The 21,851-nt window shown below is 40.1% G+C and overlaps 1 protein-coding gene across 1 annotated transcript; it reads left to right on the forward strand.

Annotated features, from left to right (window-relative positions):
• Positions 1 to 205: 205 nt before the first annotated feature.
• On the forward strand, positions 206 to 14,574 carry RAB15 (RAB15, member RAS oncogene family). The gene is made up of 7 exons (XM_053475423.1): positions 206 to 669; positions 4,871 to 4,931; positions 5,719 to 5,779; positions 7,741 to 7,818; positions 8,011 to 8,100; positions 13,615 to 13,680; positions 14,153 to 14,574. Exons 1-7 carry the CDS (start codon positions 546 to 548, stop codon positions 14,306 to 14,308), a joined length of 636 nt encoding a protein of 211 aa, XP_053331398.1. The 5' UTR covers positions 206 to 545; the 3' UTR covers positions 14,309 to 14,574.
• The last annotated feature ends 7,277 nt before the right edge of the window (positions 14,575 to 21,851 follow it).

The raw sequence follows: 21,851 nt of genomic DNA on the forward strand, positions 1-21,851 counted from the left end.
ATGACTGTGATGTAATGCCCCAAGCATTTGTCAAAAGGACAGAGTTTCCCCCAGGGGGCAGCTCCTCGTCACATTAAGGAGGTGTAAATGGATTATAATGGTGAACAGTATCGATCGATCCCACCCCAGTAAACCAGTCGTGTTCAGATCAGCCGTCTGTTCCAACACACCCAATATATTTGTATATCCTTTACCTATGTGAGGAGGTGCAGAGCAGCCTCTCCTGGTCTACTGCATTAGGTGGAGCTTGAATTCCTCCTCCTCCTCCTCCAAACCCATTTTGATAAGACAGCTTCCATCTGGTCATTTCTCACAGTCTGTGTGTGTTTTATTACTCAACAAAAGCAAACAGACAATCTCCCTATCCTGCTGGATCCTATCTGGACAAAGGAGGAGAACAAGAAAGAGGAGAAGAACCTGTTGTGGGGGCTACATCTGCTGCTCCACAGACAGCCATGGATGGGGAGCAGTGTGTGTGTCCTGAGTAAGACCTCCTCCCTTTTCAGCTGAACGCTGTCTGTGCGAAGGCTCCTTCCAGCCACACAATGGCTAAACAATACGATGTGCTGTTCAGGCTGCTTCTGATAGGAGACTCTGGGGTTGGCAAGACATGTTTGCTGTGCAGATTCACAGACAACGAGTTCCATCCTTCACACATCTCTACAATAGGTAAGACCTTTGAGATGCTTTCACCAGCTCCCGATATTCAAGAATTCTCACTGCTTTCATTGGAACCTTAGCGATACATTGTACTCAGACAGCATAGAAAACAACATGTAGAGGAGTTGCATAAGCTTTCAGGACCTCAGAGGTCTCTTGTTCACATGGAATATCTTCAGATCCTGCCTGCCATAAGCAAACATCCTATATCCATTGTGTTCCTATCCTGGGTGTATTGTTACTGCAGCAACACTCGACAATAAGGCTGATGTGTGGGTTATGACTAGTGTATACAGCAACTGTACCTCCAAATATATTTGACCTATTTCGGGAAATAATGTCCCATTTAATTGCACAATAATTTATTTGAAACAAACAGCTCCTAGTATTTTATTTTATATATATATATATTTTTTATTTATTTTTTTCTAAATTCTGCATGCATGGGGTTTAAATAACTGTTGTAATTATATTGATTGTTTTTATAACTATAATATTTATTTCTATTGTTAATAATATAGTGGATATGTGTATGTCTGTGTTTACAGTCAGAGTACTGTGTAGGTTGGAGTCCTCAAGGGTCCAAACCCAAATGCATCACCTGTATTAAACCAGTTTTCCCATTAATCAAAATGGCTCCCCTTATAAAGTATGAGAAATATCTAGAAATATTTACATTTGCACTCAGGTCAAGTAATATTTTAAGGTAAAGATGTCTGTTGTGTTCTCATCTATGACATCATACTACAGAAGCAGCTTGTGTTGATGATTCACAAATACTAGTCACTTGCGTTATGTCATCAAAAGGTGAATCTGTTGAGCGCTCGGGTAATATATTTGACATTTTTTTAAATTTTGTTTTGTCCCCCCCATAGCCTCTTGTGCTTCATTAAATTAAAAATCTATATTGTGATAATTTGTATAAATGTATCAATCATGCAGTTTAATGTTACGACAAACTGAAGGGATACATTTTATTTTGAAATAAAAATGAATAAAATAAAAATGGCTTCTGGTGAACCAGTTGAGCCTAGTAATAGCCTGCGTGCTCATTTTACCGATGTGTTCATTGATATAAATATATATATATATATATATATATTGACCCACAATTCCTCGGTGTAGTCCAGACTCGGCGTCTCTGTGAGAAGCGTGCGGCAGGGCTCAGGAGAAGTCTGATGATATCTCAGAGTCGTTAAAGTCCTGGTATTTTTGTCTGGTGTCTAGAAATCAATAGAGCGACGGAGACATTCTTCACCCTCCCAGCTAAGGAGGGCGATACAAAAAGCCTTCTGTCGCCGTTAATCGACGGACGACGAATATGTTCCAACAAAGAAGAATGAGATAATATATTATTATTATCGATTATTTGTATAGCGCCAACAATTTACGCAGCGCTTACATTCTAAAACTATATTTTCAGGTTTTGGTTTCAAACTACACCCTATATGGGACACCATGCTACACTATACGTCTCATCTCTGAAAGTCAGACACCCTGATGGGTGTAGTTGAATGGTGTCACACAAGTTAACTTTACACACCAATTTACACCGTGAGCTGGCCATTTTGGCTCGTGCATCATCATAAGCAGCCAGAACCGCACTGCAGCTTGGGTCTATCACTAAGAGGTTGCCTTAGTGGTACTAACCAATCTACACCAACGCTCGCCCCTGCCATATGTATAATATACACACATACACTCGGAGTAATGGGGCCTCATAGTTTGGCCAACGCTAGCAACGAGTAGCAGGGTCTCTCTGAAATAGTTTCCAGCTCACAAAGGGAAGCGTCTACAGTGCTGTGACAGCAGCCTACATGCCATATTATATAAACGGTTGGACTAACACGTAAAAGGTTTCCAAGCAGCCATCAAGGCTGACGTATTGTTGGCATCCAACGTGACCTTACTGGGGTAGATCGGAAAGGCAGTTTTATCTCATGCACTTCATATGACCCGCTCTACTCTATACACATAAAAGTAAAATCTATTGGTTCGATGTGATCTCCAAAGCATTTAGTTATGTAATCAAGAGACCGTCTGATTAGGTTTAAGTGTTCTTCTAATGAGACATCCGGGATTTTCAAGCTTACAAGCTAACCCCTTACACACACACCCAACACATTAAGGGATACTTCCTTCTTAGACTTCCTTCTGCCATTGCTTCTTCTGCTCTGACAATTGTTTGTTGCCATGGATTTTTTTTCGAAGGGCACCGATATAAAGATAAGACGAGCATGTTTAGGAAGCATGTAACAAATACATCAATCTTTAAACATATGGTCATGGATTTAAAAAAAATGGCTTCAGCTTGCCAAAATAAACTCAGGTCTTCAAGGAGGAGGCTCGTTGACCATTTAACTCAACATTAATAATTAATTATTAACAGAATGTCTTCTCACAAAAAGTAGAGTTGCAGTTGAGCGCACTTATGTTGAGATGTCATGGAGTCCAACTTGACTCCCGACAATCTGTTTGGGTGGATTGCCGAGTTGGGAAACTATGTTGTGTTTCATGGAGTTGAGGGTCAACCGGTTTTATTTTGTAAAGCTGAAGCCACCTTCAACTCCCTGATCACCCTACTGCCGACTCAACTCAAAGTTTTGTGCTCAGTAGACATTGTTGCTTCCACCCATACCATGACATACGTTTATAGCCCCCCATTCTGTTTCTGGTGGGTGCAGTAGACAACTAGACATGCTGATGTCATCCATTGTTACTTAACACCACGTATGCCCCAAATATCAGATCCACACAGCATGGGCGGCTCTTCAAGTACAACTACGTGTTCTCAGATTACCATCACTTTAAGCAGAAAGTATTGATTCATGAGATAATAGCTCCACGGATCACTGACCCTTCTGTAGCATTAGAGAGGCTTTCTGTAACCACAGGTAAAGAACGATAATTTAGGATTTCCAGGATGCACTGAATGCTGCACTGCTGCATCTTCTCCTGCAAGACATGGCGTCTTCTCACCAATTAAATTACGCAAGAGGCACATACCTGAAAAGGAAGGAATACCCCCCAAATTTTGATTGTATTGCATGTGGCGCTCAGCCTTTTGAGTCCCACATCAATATAATTGCACATCAATTCTGACATCTTGTCAGGATAAATAGAATTAAATGTCACTGCTACTATTTTATACAATAATTCAGGAATGGCTATATCTAACTTAAGAGAGTAATCGGTTATCCATATAAGTTCTATTGCCAAAATGCGGGTGCGCAGATCCCCATTCTCTAGAACGTAAAAACTATTTGACATCATTTAAATAACCAGATTTCAGTTCAATTACAATTATTCAGTGAAGAATTTAGATATATCCGCAGCCCAATATTCAATACAAAATGTATTTTGCATCATAATTGCACGACGTTAAATACATTCCCTGCACAGAACACCCCCAGCGTCCTTCAAAGATATTTCATGCCATTTTAAATCCTAATGGATCATGCCATTACAAAAAAAATTTAAACAAATAAAAAGGTCAATGATTCTATTCTAAGAAAAACACTTGCGTCATGGGAATCCAAAGTGGAATGGAGTGTGTGTATACACCGATACAAGAATAGCTACAAGATTCCATTAACAAAAAATAAGAAAGAAGCCCATATAGATCTTAAGGCTGCCATATTCCCTCTACATAAGTTCCACTTGAAAATATAATGGACCAGAAAGTGCACATATTCTGCTATAAGTACTCACTGCAGCTGACTAAAGAACAAGGGTTTCCGGAGGGTTTGCCGGTAGGCGATCCAGCATTCACTCAAACCTGCCTCATCCCTAAGTAGCAAAAAGAGGAGATGTATTGGCCAAAGCCAAGCTAGTTGAAAGCCCTCCTTGGGTTAGGTTTCCGGTGCTTACAAGTAGCATTGAATGGCTCAATAAGCCAAGCTTTAGGATCTGGCTCATACTATGCGGAAACCGACTTGTCTACCTCTACGAAGACCCAAAGAAGACCTCTCCCCATTGTACTCCCCAGATACGGGTCTAAGGGACGGCGTTATTGTGATCCGCTCCTCTGTAGGAACATATGACGTCTCATAGCTGAGAGTCACTAGTTGTGTTTTTGGAGCCGTGTAGAAACCCTGAAGTGTATGTCATGGCTTCCTTCTGGTGGATGAAAAAGGGATTTCATAACCTGTGAATATTAAAAAAAAACACATCTTGTCGTTACTAATTTGCCTTACGCTTTGCCTTTCAGGGGTTGATTTTAAAATGAAGACAATAGACGTTGATGGCATCAAAGTTCGAATACAGATCTGGTAAGGAAGATTACCTAAACAGACTAAGACTTATCTCCCTAGATATTCTCTAAAATTGACTTACACCTAATTTGGGTCACCTGGGGAGCCAAGTGTTTTGGCTAGTGTAAGCTACCCAAAATTTATTCCCCCACCCCTCACATCATTATTTCTAAATATCATATTGTCCAGAGACTCACACATTAAACCTTCCCACTAGCCCTGTGAACTTCAGTTATCCCCCGAGCGCATAATACCCGCGATGTATTCTTTATACTTGCGGGAACGACCAACCTGTGGCTCTCTTGGACCAGCCTTTACTTCTAGTATTTAGGATTTAAGAGGCTTTGGATAGCAAAAAAAACATTAGAAAAAGGATAATGCTACTTTTATGTTTTTATTGTAACTCAAATACCCGCTGGCATCTCTAACAATGTTTGTCTGGATATCATCAGCTATAGCTTAGGTAGAACGGATGAATGGATGTTTGCTTTCTCTGTAGCGACACATACAACGATGACCCGGTAATTGTCTGGCGTGTGATCGGATTCCCATTTCATCTCTCTCCAAATTCTTGTCTAAACATGGTTTTTGTTATGAAAGATCAATGTTCCCGTGTCGCCCGGTGCTGTATAGAACACGATGGCTGAATGTCAGCGTCTGAATCATCGCAGCCCAACAGCGGAGGCATCTTGGCTCCGCTTTAAAGAGATGAAATAACTGTCGTCGTATTTCATGCCTGAGCAGCGGTGATAGGATACTTATATTATTTGATCTTTAATAACCGCCTGACATCTCTCTTTCTTAGGGACACGGCTGGACAAGAACGATACCAGACCATAACTAAACAGTACTACAGGCGAGCCCAGGTATGTCCTTAAGAGCTACTGATGTTGCGCAACTAAGTGGGCTTATGATGTCACTAATGAGCACGCTGAGGTCATGCAGAGTGCTTACTGATAGACAGGGAGCGAGGGGGATTCTGATTGGGATTGGCTCATTTTGTAACAGATTATGTGGCTTTTAGTAACGAAGCTACGACTCTTCAGATCGGCCATAACAAGTGAAACGAAGCGTGCAGAACGTTACGCAGCCATGTAATGTGTATAGAGATTAAATGCCGATGCTAGATGGGTTCCTTGTAGAAAGGAATGCGAAAAACCAACGACTGAAAAAGGTTTGAGGTTTTTCCAAGGTTGACCGGATGGTTCTTATCTGCTTTCAAGTTCTATATTTATATTTGAACTACTTTCACTACAGCAGATAAGGCTTTGAGGTACTCAAGGGCCCATAACATTGACTTATTACGAAGGTCAAACATAGACCATTAAGTCACCCCTGACTCTGTGAATTCTCCTTTAGTAAATAGACGCCATTGTGTTTTGTGATAGAGGAAATAAACATATAGAAGGAGTAAGGCTACCGACGCGTGGACACTAGTACAGACATCGAATACTTCCTTAAGGTATCTCTTCTTTGGTTTCGTAAGACTTATTAATCCAAGCTCTCACGGTCTAGGGCGTCTGTGAGGAAGTTCTGCTATTGAAGTACTCCCGTGTTGTTCGACTGAGGTTAGAAAAGTACGGCAGCTGTCAGAAGCGACAAGTGCGGCTTTGTTCAAGTGCGGCTAGATGAAAAGCAGACTAAAGAGGGGTCAGGAGAGGGGTTCGTGGGGGTTGGCGATCCGCAGGGAAGCAGATACCAATGCAGGGTTTTCAAAGAAGCACATTTAAAGCAGATCTTTCTTTTCTCTAAATCCTGCATTAAAATAAGCACCACATCACACAACTCAAAGGGCTATTTTGTCCATGTTATATCATCTCTAGACATCTCTGTGCATGTGCCGGGTGTTTATCTTACATTTCTATGGCATGTTAAATGTATTAAGTCTTTTTATCACTTATGTATGTACCCATTTATCTTGCATTCATACTCTGTGCACCCCATTGAATGGCTTAAAGCTTTTCTTCGTCGCAATCTAAATGTAACGACTGAAAACTTGTTTGTAGACGTTGAATCGAAGACCATGGATTTCTAAACCATTATAAATACCGCAATATTACTTCACTGAATAAAGTCTAAAGAGTCAGCCTTACACAAATAATCCCGATTTCTAGGCACAGTCACGCCGTCCGGTAGCCGCCCCAGAGTCCGACTTTTGCGGGCGGTGGAGATCATCAGCCATTTGTGGAGATCCTCAGATCTCTCCTGGCCATCTCGGGGACATGTCAATTCAATGGAGGTTTCTGCTCCACTTCTAGTCCCACTCCTCTCCCATTGGCACTCTTCCCTCCCAGCACCTGACATGTTGTAGGGAATGGTATACAAAACATCTATATTCACTATATTATAGCAGTACATTAAGAGTTCTAGGTGGACATTGGGAGTCTCCGGTGGAGTTGCGTCCAGGTTCAGCCTGGTTGCTACAAAGATCAGCGATAAGTGAATTGACTTGATGTGTCGGTGGTGGCCCCTAGAGGCGATAAAGGGATGAGGCTCTTGTGATGTCACCAGAATCAGGTTTGCAGTCTGACTTTGATAAATGAGGACATGAACTTAATCAGTTCAGATAACCCCTTCCTGGGATGACCTGTGCTGCTGTTAGATATTGTTATGGAGTCCTCCTGCTTTCACCGATTCTTGACACGTTGTAGCATCCTCTTGGATATAAGATCATTCTAATACACGTCATTGTAATTTTACATCATAGACCATAACATGGATATTATTTTTGTTACCTGTTGAGTTCCATGGTACGTTTATGCTAATGTAACACGAGCTCGCGCAGGCTGCTCCTGGCCTGTTAACGTTTGTTCTCCATGTTTTTCAGGGAATATTTCTAGTGTACGATATAACGAGCGAGCGCTCCTACCAGCATATAATGAAATGGGCCAGCGACGTAGACGAGGTAGGGTCCCATAACAAATAGAAATAAGCCCTGATGATTCGAGTGGTATGATACACGTCTGCCCTTTATACATCTCCAGAACTGTACAAGCAAACAAAACTTCTATAATATACATAATAAATAAATCTATACACACATTTTTGAGCCTGTATAAATAGTGGCAACAATTAAACTTTTGTTATTATTCCCCAGTACGCGCCAGACGGAGTTCAAAAGATTCTGATCGGAAATAAGGCTGATGAGGAACAGAAAAGGCAAGTCGGGAGAAATCAAGGGATGAAGGTACGTTCCGAATGAAGCTGCCTTTCCAAACGCTAAAGTTGCTTAATAAAAGGGAAACAAAGTTAAAATACATGTTTCTCCTACATTCAAAACACCAACAAAGACACGTAGAAGTCACTCAAAGGGTTTATCCCAAAGGAGGAGAAACGTTAGTACAAGCGGTCGTAGTCTAGAACTAGAGGCTCGCTGGCTTAGAAGTAATATAAAAGGGGTCCTGACGTCTATGCTGTTGAAAATAGTAAATGCAAAACACGACATTACTTTTCAAGTGGCAAAATTAGAAAAATAACTTCATTGGGTTTTTGACTTCTTTTGGATCAAAAGCCAGAAGATCGGGTAGAAGGGTTGAACTTGATGGACTTGTTTTTATTTCCAACCTAAATGACTATGTTACTAAGGGCCCCTGAAAGTTAAGGTTCAATATAAAATCGCTAAATTCCAAAATAGGGACAAATAGCACAGTTAAGTAGAAGCAGCAGGTATATTCTGGGAAAATCAAGGAAAATATAGAAAGCATAGAGAAAAATAACTATTTTCAACATAACCATCAGATCTTTCCCTTCCTAACATAATATGATGATACAGTACGGAAGCTCCCAGTAAATATGATCCAGTTTGCCAATCATTACTTAAAATGCATCATCGACATGGTCAGCCCAGTAACGAGATACTTGACTTTTCAACTTAACAAAATGATACAGAGGATTGTGAAAATATAGCGTGATATCGAGTTGCCTACAATTACAATTGTTATTTATCAGAAACTGCAATAAACGAATGAGTCTAATGACAAATTGGTAAAAATGTCATAACGAACCATGTTAAATTAGGAGATGCGGCAAATCAATTACTTTTTAAACAGCCTCTGTATTTCTGTTAATCTTGAACAGAAAAATGGATATAAACTATTAGCCCGAGAGAAAATTGAATGTTTAGTTGAAGCTGGTTCCTTTTTTTGGGGCCAACACAGAAAAATGACTTGGTTCCCAAAAACTTGAAGCAACTCGTCCTCAGATGGGTTAAATTACAAGACTAACTTAACTGAGATTTTAATGAGCGGTTAGTCGGTGGCAGCTTTGTATAACATGCGCAGCCTGAAGAATGAACTTCAGATAATGGTTGCTGGAAAGGCTGTCTCTTTGAAGACAACGTTGTGGTGTTCTAATGTCTCTGTATAGACCAAGCGTGCACCTCTGGTGATCACACACAGGCCAGGTAAGTCAGATCTGATGTCTTCATTGTTTGGCGTATGCAATGCCAGCCTCAGGAATCAACATATTAAGACGCATGTATGTTTTCTCAATGGTTCATGGTCCCGTTTTTTTTTTTAAACCAATGTTAGCTTATATTCTGGAAAGTAAAAGGATGAATATATATCTACACGTACATTTTAAGATGCATCTTGGTGTTCAAAGCGTACAACTTCTAGAAGGAATAAAAAAAAAAAAAGACTGCTATTCATTTAAGGGGCTAGGTTTCTGTAAAATGCCAAGAAGGCAGCCCCAGCGCGTTCTCTTCTGTCTTTGAACGGTCTTCAGTTGGAGACCTAGAATTATGAGTTGGCCTGGCTTTGCACATTACAGAATTTACGCTCTATATGTCCCTCGCTTAAATGGTAAAAGATAACAGATTTGCACCAATGGAAAGTAACTTGGCTTAGATATATGTTCCCACGCATATATGTTGGGGTTGGGACCGGACAATATGCGTGTATGTCCTCTTGGAAGGCAAACCGTCTGGCTTGGTACTCTCTCTCTCCTGGTTGCCTGGTATGTGTTATGTTTTTTGCCGAAGATGGGGCGGTGTGGCAATGTTGTGCCCTACTAATAACCTAAAAAAAGATATTGAGAGTGTGAGTGTTTAATACAATTTATTTGGCTACACCAAAAGCCTCAATGCACGTTGGCCAGTTGTGTCCACCCAGCCTGCTGCATCTAGTCGCAGGAAAAAATCTCCGTATATTATATTAGAAATGTATAACAATGTAATGGAAATACTCATAACGGCCAAATTCTTTGAATTATTGTTGCATAAGGGGTAATTATCCTCTGCTACCATGTGAGCCTGCCCCGATTTGTTTTTTGGAGGTTTTTTTCCCCCCTAATTAGTACACATTTTTGTACCATAAATTCTAGCTTTTTAACGAAGTACTGAATGGTTTCAGAACATTTGCTTACGGTATTATCTATAACACGGGTATGTTTGGCTATTGGAGGCATATATTCATTTGTCAGCGTGCGTGTATATTTTCTTTTGTGTTTTCCTATTGATCACACTTAGCCCATGCCCTTCTGGTTTGGTTCTCCACCATTAAGGCTTTAAAGTGTGGGGGCCCGAGTGGTGTAACAGAAAATGCCGAGCACATTACTTTAGCTACGGTAAAAGTTAAAAATGGACCTTATTTGTAGAAGAGTATTTGACATTTGTCAAAAAGGACATGTTTACTTTGTTGTTCAATTGCCATCCATGTGATTGGCTGCCAGGGCATATACAGGAAGTGTACTCAAGTATGCTTCCTGTGTATACTTCCTGGTTTCAAGAGAGGCAGCCAAGTGACATAAGTCCCATTCCCCAACCCCAATAGACTCCAATATGCATTAGAAAACACTTTCGTGGACTAGACTGTGCCTTAAATATTGCATTCACTAACAGAAGACAAGCATGTAGTACTAAATAAAAAGAGCAATAATAATTCACGATGGGCGGCGATATCAGAGTTGAATTGATCCATTCCATAGCAGACTCTCTTTAGTGAATAGAGTCCCAGTGGGTATGGATGAGTTAAAACATTTCATTTCCCTGTGGGAAGGCCTGAGTTGGCCTTGCATATTGCACCGATTTGTGATATTATCCGAGTAATGCATTATGCGAGGCCAACATGGCCCCCACTTACAGTGAAACTCAGCAGCAGCACAGAGATTTCCATCTGTCTCAACCTATATACAACCCATAGTTACTGAATCCAACCAAAAGTCTACAAATTACCCCCTCCCCAAAAAGAAATGTTTGATTAATCATTAATTAATTTGTGGGCACGTGGGTTTGATACCTTTCCTGATTCTCTACAAACATATCTAGATTTTGTTGATAAGGAACATGTGAGCATGTCTTGGTTCGTACACCATTATGTTTTCTGCTCAAGGCCAATTGGGCCTATGGTGGCCAGGTCCTCTGTTGTAAGACAGGGAGCCTATCGCCCTCTTGGGTGATCAGGCTCCTTGTAGCACCACCGTTTGGCAGAGTCCTCCATAGTTCCACCCCGCACTAGCATCCTTAAAAGACGTGTGCCGAGATGACATCATACCCCGGCGCTCAGCAATAACGAAGGTAGCGCCACTGGCCATATCCATCTAGTGCATTTAAAAAATCGAGTGAAGTGATCCGAGTCTCACCATAACATGTTGACCAATGGACCCCAAAGCTACTTAATCAACATTGTTTGCCAACTCTGGCCATAGGCTGACAAAAAGACATAACTAAGGCCCTCTTTAAGGTCTCAATAATACAACCCAGACATAGATCCAAGTATCACCATAAAACATGGACGTGTCGGACTCCAAAGTTACTTAATTTATGTTGTTTGCTAGTAAAGACTCTGGGTATCGGCTTACAAAAAGATAAAACTAGGAGTCTTTATGGCCCCAGTAACATGACCCAGACGTATGAGTAGGCACTTGGCATAATTCTTCTCTTTAACTTGAGTACTGAGTGGTGTGAAAACGTGAATGAACTGAACTTTTCAGGCTGAAAGGAGGGTTTGACTTTTGTAAGCCATATAATTTCTTCCCCCTTTTTAAAAACCTATTTTAAATTAGTGCAAATCTGTTGTTAATTACCTTCTATCGAAGACACTGCTGTGGCGAAACCCACGCCACGTTCAAAGCTACAATTAAATCGGCAGAGCTCCGTCACTCGGCAGGGAGAACTTATCATTTTGAACACTAAGAAAAGTCTCCAGTGTGCGTAGATATATATTAACCCTTTATTTTATTTTACAGGCAATGTTCAAACATTGAACAACATATTGAGTGGACCATGAACTAAGGAGAAAATGTATGTATGAACAGATAAGTATTCATTAATTTGCTGAGCGGTTGATGAAGTAATACGGCTCTTGATGCATTTTATATCACCTGCAAATAACGTTTTCTTTTTAAACATTGTGGTTGAGTAGATATTTGGGCCGCAACTTTTACTAACTTACGGATTTTCTTTGGGCTACCTTCTGGTTTAGTGATTTTTTTTTTTTTTTTCTACAACAACAAAATCATTTTTCTTCCATGGACGCATTTCTCGTTAACTGCTAGCGGAACAGAAACATTTAGTGGAACAGAAACAGATCTGGCCCATGCGGCCCATCTAGTCTGTCCATCATGTAAAGACCTTAATCAGTCTTTGGTCTTGCCTTTAAGTCCGTGCTCTCATCCTTTTCTCATATATATCCTTCATATCATTTTTCTTTTTCATCCTCCTATTGCTCCTTTTTTGATCTTCCTTTCTTTTTGTTAACACCATCTTTTCTCTTTTTTTATACCCCTTGCTTTATATTTTTAAGCTCTAATCATTTTAACCCTGCTCACCTCCTATTGGCTTTTCATTGTTTTATACCTGCATCTCAGCCTTACTTTATAACCCCACACCATCCTTTCCGATTAAAATACCTTGAACGCTTAAAAACAAGAACCCACTCCTTTCTGCTTTGCGTGACTGGTCAGAGCCCTGGCGGTCTGGCGAGAGAGCACGAGGCCCGTGCTTTTTCTGCCATGGACCTTCTTCTCAGCACATGCCGAAGCTTTTCACAAACTTCTGAGCTCAAGAATACGATGGTGTATGATCTGGAAGGACAGTCTATTTTACAAAGCCACCCCAGCAAACATGAATGCCTATTCATTACTTTAATATGCACTTTATTTTATTGGCAAAAATACACAAAATGCTGAAAGCAGTTTGAGGGGGGTGCCTGTAAACCTTGTGGGAATGGCTGCCGGAGGGGAGTACGTTGTACTTGTACAGTCCTAAGCAGGAGATGCGTTTGGCCAAACTCCTGCAAAGGACTGGAGCTTGTAGATGGGGGAAACATTCTCGTTGACTTCCATAGTAAAAATGGCTTTTCTGGATCTAGGGATTGTTTAAACGCCGTCATTCCAACAGTGGTGGGCTGACACCACTCGGGCCATGCTGGAAAGTAAGTGGCCCAGTATCTAGTCCTGTCTAACACAAAAAAGGGACTGAGAAGATGGCTTCACAAAAGGGAATGCAGAAAAACAATCAAGGTGCAAAACAAAAACGTTCTCACTCTACGACCTATGGGCTTGCAAGTAAAGCAAACACAACCTGCTTCTATTAGTGGCCCAGAACCTTGAGATCATAGCAGTCAGGTGGGCATTTGAATCCTCGCCCTTCTGTAGCCCTAATCTGCGGGCAAACCCTACCTGCAGCTGTCTTCTACGAGAAAAAGTGTATTCATCTTATAACCCTAAAACACTGAAATCTAAAGCAGTCTTTTTTTTCTAGCTTGCAGAAGAGTACGGCATGGACTTCTTCGAGACAAGCGCCTGCACCAACATCAACATTAAAGAGGCAAGATAAAACAATGCATTTTTAACTCAGTCTGTCGTATTGGTTATCGGAAATATTTTGCCTGTGATATACTTTGGGCAAAGTCTCCTCCCGACGAGGTGTCTCTACCAACCAATCTGTTCATCAAATGAACCTCATTTTAAAAAAGTACCTGAAATCAGGTTTCCCCGCCAAACACCATCAAAAGATTTGATCATTACGTATTCATTGTGTTTGTGCCAAGAAATTATTTTCTATACCGCCTGAAGCCAGAAATACAGCCATGTAATTGTAGCCCGTACTATGCTCACTTTCCAGCAGACACGAGTAGACACGCGTGTGTAACTTTCAGCAGGTGGCCCCCACCCCCGTAAAATAGGACTAATATTTCACAAGAAAATGTTCACCATTACTATCTTTCTATAACGTCCTCATCTGAATGTAACAAACAGTGAATTTATGTTTTTTTGTTTTTTTTTTGCTTTCTTTGAAGTCATTTACACGACTGACTGAACTGGTGCTTTTGGCTCATAAGAAGGAGTTGGATGGCTTGCGTGTCTCTTCCACCAATGAACTGAATCTAGCCGAACTGGAAGAGGACACCAACAAACAGGACGGGACGACAGCCTCCAAATCCTGTTGGTGCTAGAAGTGCCCTTTGTAGAGGATGTATGTAAAGGTTTATCCGTGAAAGGAGGTCATTAAGGAGCGCTCCATAGGTGTAAACTATCATGGAACCAGTTAATGTTGATGGAACCTTCGGTTCCTACGTTACCAGAATTTTTCAAGTGCTGGAATTCTATTACCTGTCGTTGGTTGACCAGTCATTTTATCTCCAAGTCCTACCTAGATCTACGAGATTAAACAATTTACTTTTGAATTAGTGATTAAACCCAGCTATGATTGTGAAATAAATCCTACATTAAAAAGAAAAATATAGGAAGGTGAATATTTTTAGGGGGGGACTAGTGTTCTTTTTGGTTTTCGCACTGGCCTTTTATGATCTTTAATACGTCAAACAGGAAGAAGCTGCCATTGAATTTCAGATAAATGCATTAAAAGCACAGTCATGTCAAAAAATGCCCCCTATTTCCACAAACGGGGCGATAGTGTGTCTAGCAGGGAGAAGGCAGCATGGGCTACCTCTAGATTAAGGGAGAATGGCGTTTGGGCAGGATGCCCGCTGGTGCCAACAGTCACGGGGAAAGTAAACGAGGAACGTTTCTAAGTAAAACATTGCTAGTTTTGTTACAAAACAGGGACAACAAGGCATACTGAATTTATACATTCATTTCCAGTGTAAAATTCCAAGGTTCTCTCCCCATTAAATTAACATTGCTCTTTCCTGAAAATATTATTTTTTATTATTATTTACAGAGGGTATAAAGTATTGATAGAAATAAAAAGTAATAGAAAAATGGTCTCCCTTATTAACAGAAATTAATTTGCTAATCTCTAGAAGACTGGAAATCAGCGCTACTTCAGAATTACCGATTGTGTTGTAGCGACATTATAACCGAGTTATGTTTTTTATTTGGAAAATGTTTGTCAAGCAAGTGTTTTTTTGTTAGACTGTCATCACGACAGAGACAAATAGAGGTATTAAATGTCGAAAAATATTTAACAATATATGTTTCGTTTCCAGATTCAGTAATACATGTTGATTCTACCCTTTCGTCGTCCATTCTCATGGCGTTATCTTGTGCTTAGGCTTTTGAGATCGGTTAATGGTTTTAAAAGCACAAAAAACCTTTCTATATGCAAATATCTGTCACTAAGAAGTCACCAACCACAAAAAAAAACATTGGACAGTGTGCCAAACAAGCACGGTATTAAAATATACATATAAGCAGATATCTAGGGCCCCACTGGTGTAAGGGGCCACTCAGAGGCTATGAAAGAGGTGAGACATCTTCATTAAATGAATGCCATTACATGACAATCATGATTGCAGAATTATTATTTCTATCACTTGTGTAAGGGGGGGGCTTAAAAATGTGACGTGTCCCAGGGCTGAATCTTAATATTAGATATACCTGGGAGCTCTAGAAAGCAGGGTCTAGACTGCAGCTTTCCTTTTAAATCAACTACTGCAAATAGTTTGTATTACGTTTGAGTAGATAAAGAGCGACTGTTGGTGGCAGTGAAGCATTTAAAGGGTTCTTTACAAAGACTACAGCTGCCTACCCCGATAGAGATTCAAAAAGTATAAAGCCTACTTTAATAGGTACCCCCTATGGGACTAGACTGGGAATTATTACATGCATCCAGAGGCACCACTGGGCGCTGGCCCAACAAACATCTGCCTGCTGGCCAGTCCCAGGGCTGCCCCCCCCCAAAGTTATCAGTGTTTCCGTCCTCATGAGAAGGTCTCTCTGAAGACTGAAACATCATACTTTTTTCACATATTCGACACATCAATACGCGAGACCGTTCTACTTTGATCTAACAATCATCTGCTTAATATGCCTGAATATATCGCAGTCTCTGTTTCTCATCCTATTTATCAGTAACCACAAGGGTCTTCACATCAAAGGAAGGTCATCAAGGTAATGGAATGCCTGCATTACTGGAAACGATCGATTTAACAAACCGTTAACAGGCTTTCACGGCCCAAAATCAATACAATATTTGTGATCAGTAGTGTATAAAGATGTTTTCCAATCATTAGTCCTAACGACCTATGTCATTTGTACTTGCTGTGCTTTGATGCTTATTTAACTTTGTTTTATACCGTATCGAAGTAAGTCATTTGAACACCGAGACAATCATATGGTGGGTCTGCATATTTACAGATTATCTTTTTTTAATGTATGGAAACTGAAAGCTTGCAGGCTGAAGTCAGACACCATAAGAACATTACCAAATGATATATTGGCTCTTTAAAATAAATATCTATTTTACATCAATGCACTTGTAGTTTGACTCGTTTTGTTAAATAATTTTTCTGTGATCACGGGACGTTGTGATGTTAATAAATCTATGTTTTGTTACCAAGACATCATATGACTGAATCAAAACCCTGCTGTGTTGTTTTTAGTAGAGTAGCTCTAAATTTGTCATGGATGGGAGGTGACATTTCTGTTATACGAATGACCCCAGTATCACGAGGCCGGTGAAACATCCCTAAAGAGAGACTTGGCTTCTTTATTAATACAAGCGATACAAGACAAGGTTGTCCACCGTCTTCATATTATGTTATATCTTTACCATTCTTTGGAATGTAGTCCAATTTGAAGTTTCTGTACTGTAACAACAAATGTTACAGATATACAAGTTAAAAGTTACAAGTAAGTTGCATAGAAATTGGAGGAAAAGCCTATCTGAAGCCAATCAGGACTAAAGTTTATTAATCTACTAGTCCAAGCTCTGTAAAATGAAACCAACAGTTTACAAGGGTTAATATTTCAGATGCACCCAGCTGGCCTCTGAGTATATAACCAGTTACATTACGCATTTCAAAAAAATTTTTTTAATATGTATAGAAGACTTAAAGTATCAAACTCATATGAACTAAATTTGTATGTTCAAAAGAATGTACGTCACTAAGCCACCATACACAGATCATGAAGCAACAAGGTTATAAGAGCCTACTTAAACTGACATGGATGTATGATAACCTGATGAAATTACACAAATTCCATATTGAGGCAATTTGGTCTCCTAGTAGAGAAGGGAATTCCCAAAATATCTCCGAGACCAAGTATACTGAATCTGTCCCTGGAGTCTCCCGTCCTCCCACTATGGCAGCAGATGGAGGGATGAAGCATTTGACCTACGGCTGGACAAGCCCATACACACGCTATGTGAGCCAAAAAAGTAATGTGTGGCCTGTCATATCCAGCCCATCAGCCACATCTATATCATTAGGCAGCCGCTGGTCTTAAAGTGCCAGGAGGACTTCATCATCCCCAATCTGGAACAAAAAATATCCAGTATTTCTAACCACTTTTTATGAATAAATACAGGGGTATAAAGGCATGGCATCTACCAAAGACAATGCAAAGTTATATTTGCTTATCAAAGGTGTGCAGCGTCCTCTAGATAACTGCATACAGAAACCCCCAATAGCTGTAAAATATATTCTGTCCATTGTGCTGAGGTTTCCTGAGAACCCACATCAGACAGCATCATTCTCATCAGAGTTCACCTGAGAATTTACAGATCGTATGGAGGCAACAGAAGCCACAGGTGATAGAACGATGTGGTATTAAATAACGCATTACTATTTTATTTGATGTTCCTCTCCACCATCAGTTACAAGACTAAACAAACACAACATCTACAGAAATCCAAATATCCTGATACTTCTTTATTCTCACCTGTAGAGGGCGATAGAGTAACATGACATTCTAAGGAGTGATAACAGGCTAATCAGAAGCTGATCAGGTGGATACAGCTCACAACATTGACCCATACATCTTCTAAAGGTAGTATCCCAAGAGATTATATTAATGAAATGTTATTGAAGTAACATTGTCATGGTCATCAATTTACCTTCCACAGTTTACTCACAGTTTACCACAGGAATCTCTGCTGTTGACCCATCTTGATGTATATTCCATGTGTTTGTGACATCACACACAATGTTACATCACATGCTGTGCTGACCTGGGAAGTTGTAGTTGGTAAAACCACCACAGACTACCCCAAGCATCTCAACTGTTTGTGACAAAGTGATAATGTGTTATTCCCGACAGTCACCCCGTTAAAAGATCAATACTTGCTGGACATTGATAACTACAGGGAATTACTTGATGGTGTTCTTACCTAACAATTTAACTTTAGTTTCATCAGCCAACAAAACATTTTTCACATTAGTGATGTGGAGAGCCAAGGGGCTCTTTGGCAAACTTCAGACAAACGGTGATTTAAATTGTAGCGTAGCAGCTTCCTCTATGGCGTCCTGCCGTATATTCCCTTCCTATTTAATGTTTTGTATATGGTAGAATCCTGAACGGACATATTAATCAGCTCCAATGATTCCTTCAAGCCTTTAGCTGCTACTCCAGGGTTCTCTTTTACATCGTGAAGCACTGCACGTTGCACCTGAGATGCTTATTTTCACTAACTTCACTAACTCACTTATCTACCACCCTGTCAATAACAGAAACCAAATCTAAAATCTAGTGTTCGATTATGACCTCTTGTTCTATCATTGCTCCTCTTTTGTTAAATCTCTAAGAATTTGAACGTTTCTATCACATCCATTCTCCTCTCTTCCTTCCTCTAAACCGGACATACTGAGAGCTATAAGTCTCATCACGCACACCATTCACCGGTTTAGGCGCCCTCCTCTGATCTCTCTCCACTGCTTCGACATCCTTCTGGGGATCTGACCAGAGATCTGTAAAGCAGTAGAAGCACTTGCCTCTCCCAGCTACTAATTATTAACTTCACACCCCCACCGCCCCCCAATGCAAAACCATGAATGCGTATTTAAACAAACGTCAGTGATGTATTTTATTTGACAGTGATCAAAGCACCGAACACATTTGCCACTTGGAACACTTGCGTCTACAGTAGTTTATAGCAACGTCAGACAATACATGTGCCATTGTGCAAAGAATGTTACAAAGAAGTTGTCATTTACTTTTCCCCCACGGGTGCACTCCTTAGAGCAATTGTGTTTAGAATGGCAACTAATAATAAAAGCAAGAATTCACGCTCACAACTGCACGTTCAAGTACTTCACGTCCATAGGACATTGTCTTAATTTAAGCATGAAGATTAATATAGTCAGACTTCGTTTAGGACAAACATTTTACGTAAGGCCCTTAAGGGTTTCACCCTAAATAAGGCTTGTACTAATACACATGATGCCATGGTAATAGCATGCTTAATCAAAAAAATAATAAAATGGTGAAAAATGTTTAAAAAAAAATAAATAAATAAAAAAAAAATTCTCACTCTTATTTGAAAAATCTTTTACTCATAAAGAAACCTACTAAATAGATTCTACTATTTGTTCTGAGTTTAGAGATACCCAATGTTTCTGTTGCAAGTTATAGGGTATCAAGTAGTGTTTTGCTTTACTCCATCAAAACAATATATATATTTTTTTAAACTAGACACACCGGGTTATTTCAAATACTTTAACACTTTCCAAACACAAATCGTACTACAAGCATTCAAAGTTGTGGTAATTGTACTTCAAGTATAAATTTACAACACCCCAATCTATGTTCAGTAAATATCAGCATATCCCGAGTACAGTGATACCACCCATGCATGGGTTTGTTGGGTTATTTGGGGGGGTGAAAGGCCACATTTGGGACATGTGCAATTAAATTTTGCAACTTGGAATTTTTACATCTGGTACTCCTGCCCCATGTCCTATTTGGGACATCTTTATAGTTGTTCAATTCAATTTACCCTATCAAACTATATATATGTTTGAAACCTAGACAAACCAAAGGTATTTCAAATACTGGTGTTTGAACACTTTCCATCCACTAATTGTTGTAATCACCCGCCATATTATTTGTGGTGAACGTTGACGCCCCAAGGGGCCACACGGGGACCCTGCTGATTTTGGTATTGCTGAATGTTTCGACATTGAGGCATTACAGAAAAGCTGTTCAAGTGAAGAAAACAATCTTAGAACGCTTTCTAAGATTTAATGTAATGAGGTGCCAGGCACGTCATTGGTTAACTGACCGTTTTTTCGTGAGGTACCTGGGAAGGGGTTAAGGTAAGAAGAGAGACTTTCCAAATTGGGTTTGGTTAATTTGGATAAAAGGGGTCTACAACAGGATATAATTACTTTATACAGCTATATTCAAGACGAAACCAAAGACCAGTCTCAGTGTCTTTACATTAATGGAGGTAAGGGCAGTTGTGGAATCAACTACAACATTTTGTTGTTTTGGGAGATACTTTTTATACTTATGATCTTTAGTGTAGATACGTGACTGTCCTGGAGAAAAGAAGGTCAGGTGAGTCTTGTGTTTTATAAGAGGAAAGGGTGTGGATCAGCCAACAAATACTGGCACAAATGTATTGCAGAATACTGTTTGAACAGCACTTAAGTGGAAGGATATCACACAGACAGGTAAGATTATTTTTCAACTTGTCTGATTGTATTCCATTGTTTTGATGATGGTGTAAAGCAGGTGTAAAATAAACAGATTAGTAAAAAAAAGGCATAGAATCTTATCAAGTTAAATGAATGGGAAAGCTAGAATATGCCATTTGGCCCGTCTAGTCTGCCCATTTGTCCTGCTGTAAAGACTTAAACCTTAATCAGGTGTTGGTCTTCTCTTCGATTCAGGACATAAATGAAAAGTGTCATGTATGTTTAAATTCACTTACTGTAATAACCTCTACCACTTCTGCAGAGTTGCTGTTTCATTTATCCACCACCCTCTCAGTAAAGCAAAGCTAGACAGACATTGTAGTATAGTTTAAGGAACTGGGGTGGAGTGCTGTTTTTTTTTTAAACCAAAACATTTTGATGCCTTCTTAGCTACCAGACTACCCTCAAATTTAGGGTTCCCCTTGGGCATCAATCTCCCAAACATACTAGTGCCTGGTGCAAGCTGAGCACACATGAATCGCTTGCTGGGTTGCAAGGAACAGCCTTTGACACGTCTCTGAAGGAACCTGATAGTCGATCTGAGTGACCCTCCTGAAAACCAGCTATGTGTCTTATTCCTATGTAAAGACAGTAAGATATCAATGCACAAATACCTCAAGATATGTCTTAGTTGATTTTTGTTTCGTAAAGCATTCCACCTTATAGGGTTTTAGTTGGACTCATGTCTTGCACCTTCCTTAACACCTAATGCTCACTGTGCCCAATCTCACAGGTGACGGCTATACATTGCCATCAACAAATGCCATTTGCTTTTCTTAGGTATGCCATGGCCGAAAAAAAAGCATTCTATAGATTATATACCACCTGTTTTAATTTTGAATCCAGGATTATAGATGTTATGTAAATATATACGAGCCTTTTCTATTGAAAATGGCCCATTAGGTGCCCCAGAACCCTCCCCTTCATTGTAACGTTTGCAGAACATGGTGTCAACCTAGTGATGATCTCAAACTGCTTGTTATATGCATACCCGAGGACCTCTCAGAGATGGATACCAGAGGGTAGAGGTGCAACCGAGGCAGGGATAGCCCCAAACACACTTTGAAGGGGTAGGCATAGATAAAAGTGGACATGACCAAATGCTGCTCCCCAT

The sequence above is a fragment of the Spea bombifrons genome, chromosome 9 (genome assembly GCF_027358695.1).
Source record: "Spea bombifrons isolate aSpeBom1 chromosome 9, aSpeBom1.2.pri, whole genome shotgun sequence".
Classification (NCBI taxonomy): domain Eukaryota; kingdom Metazoa; phylum Chordata; class Amphibia; order Anura; family Pelobatidae; genus Spea; species Spea bombifrons.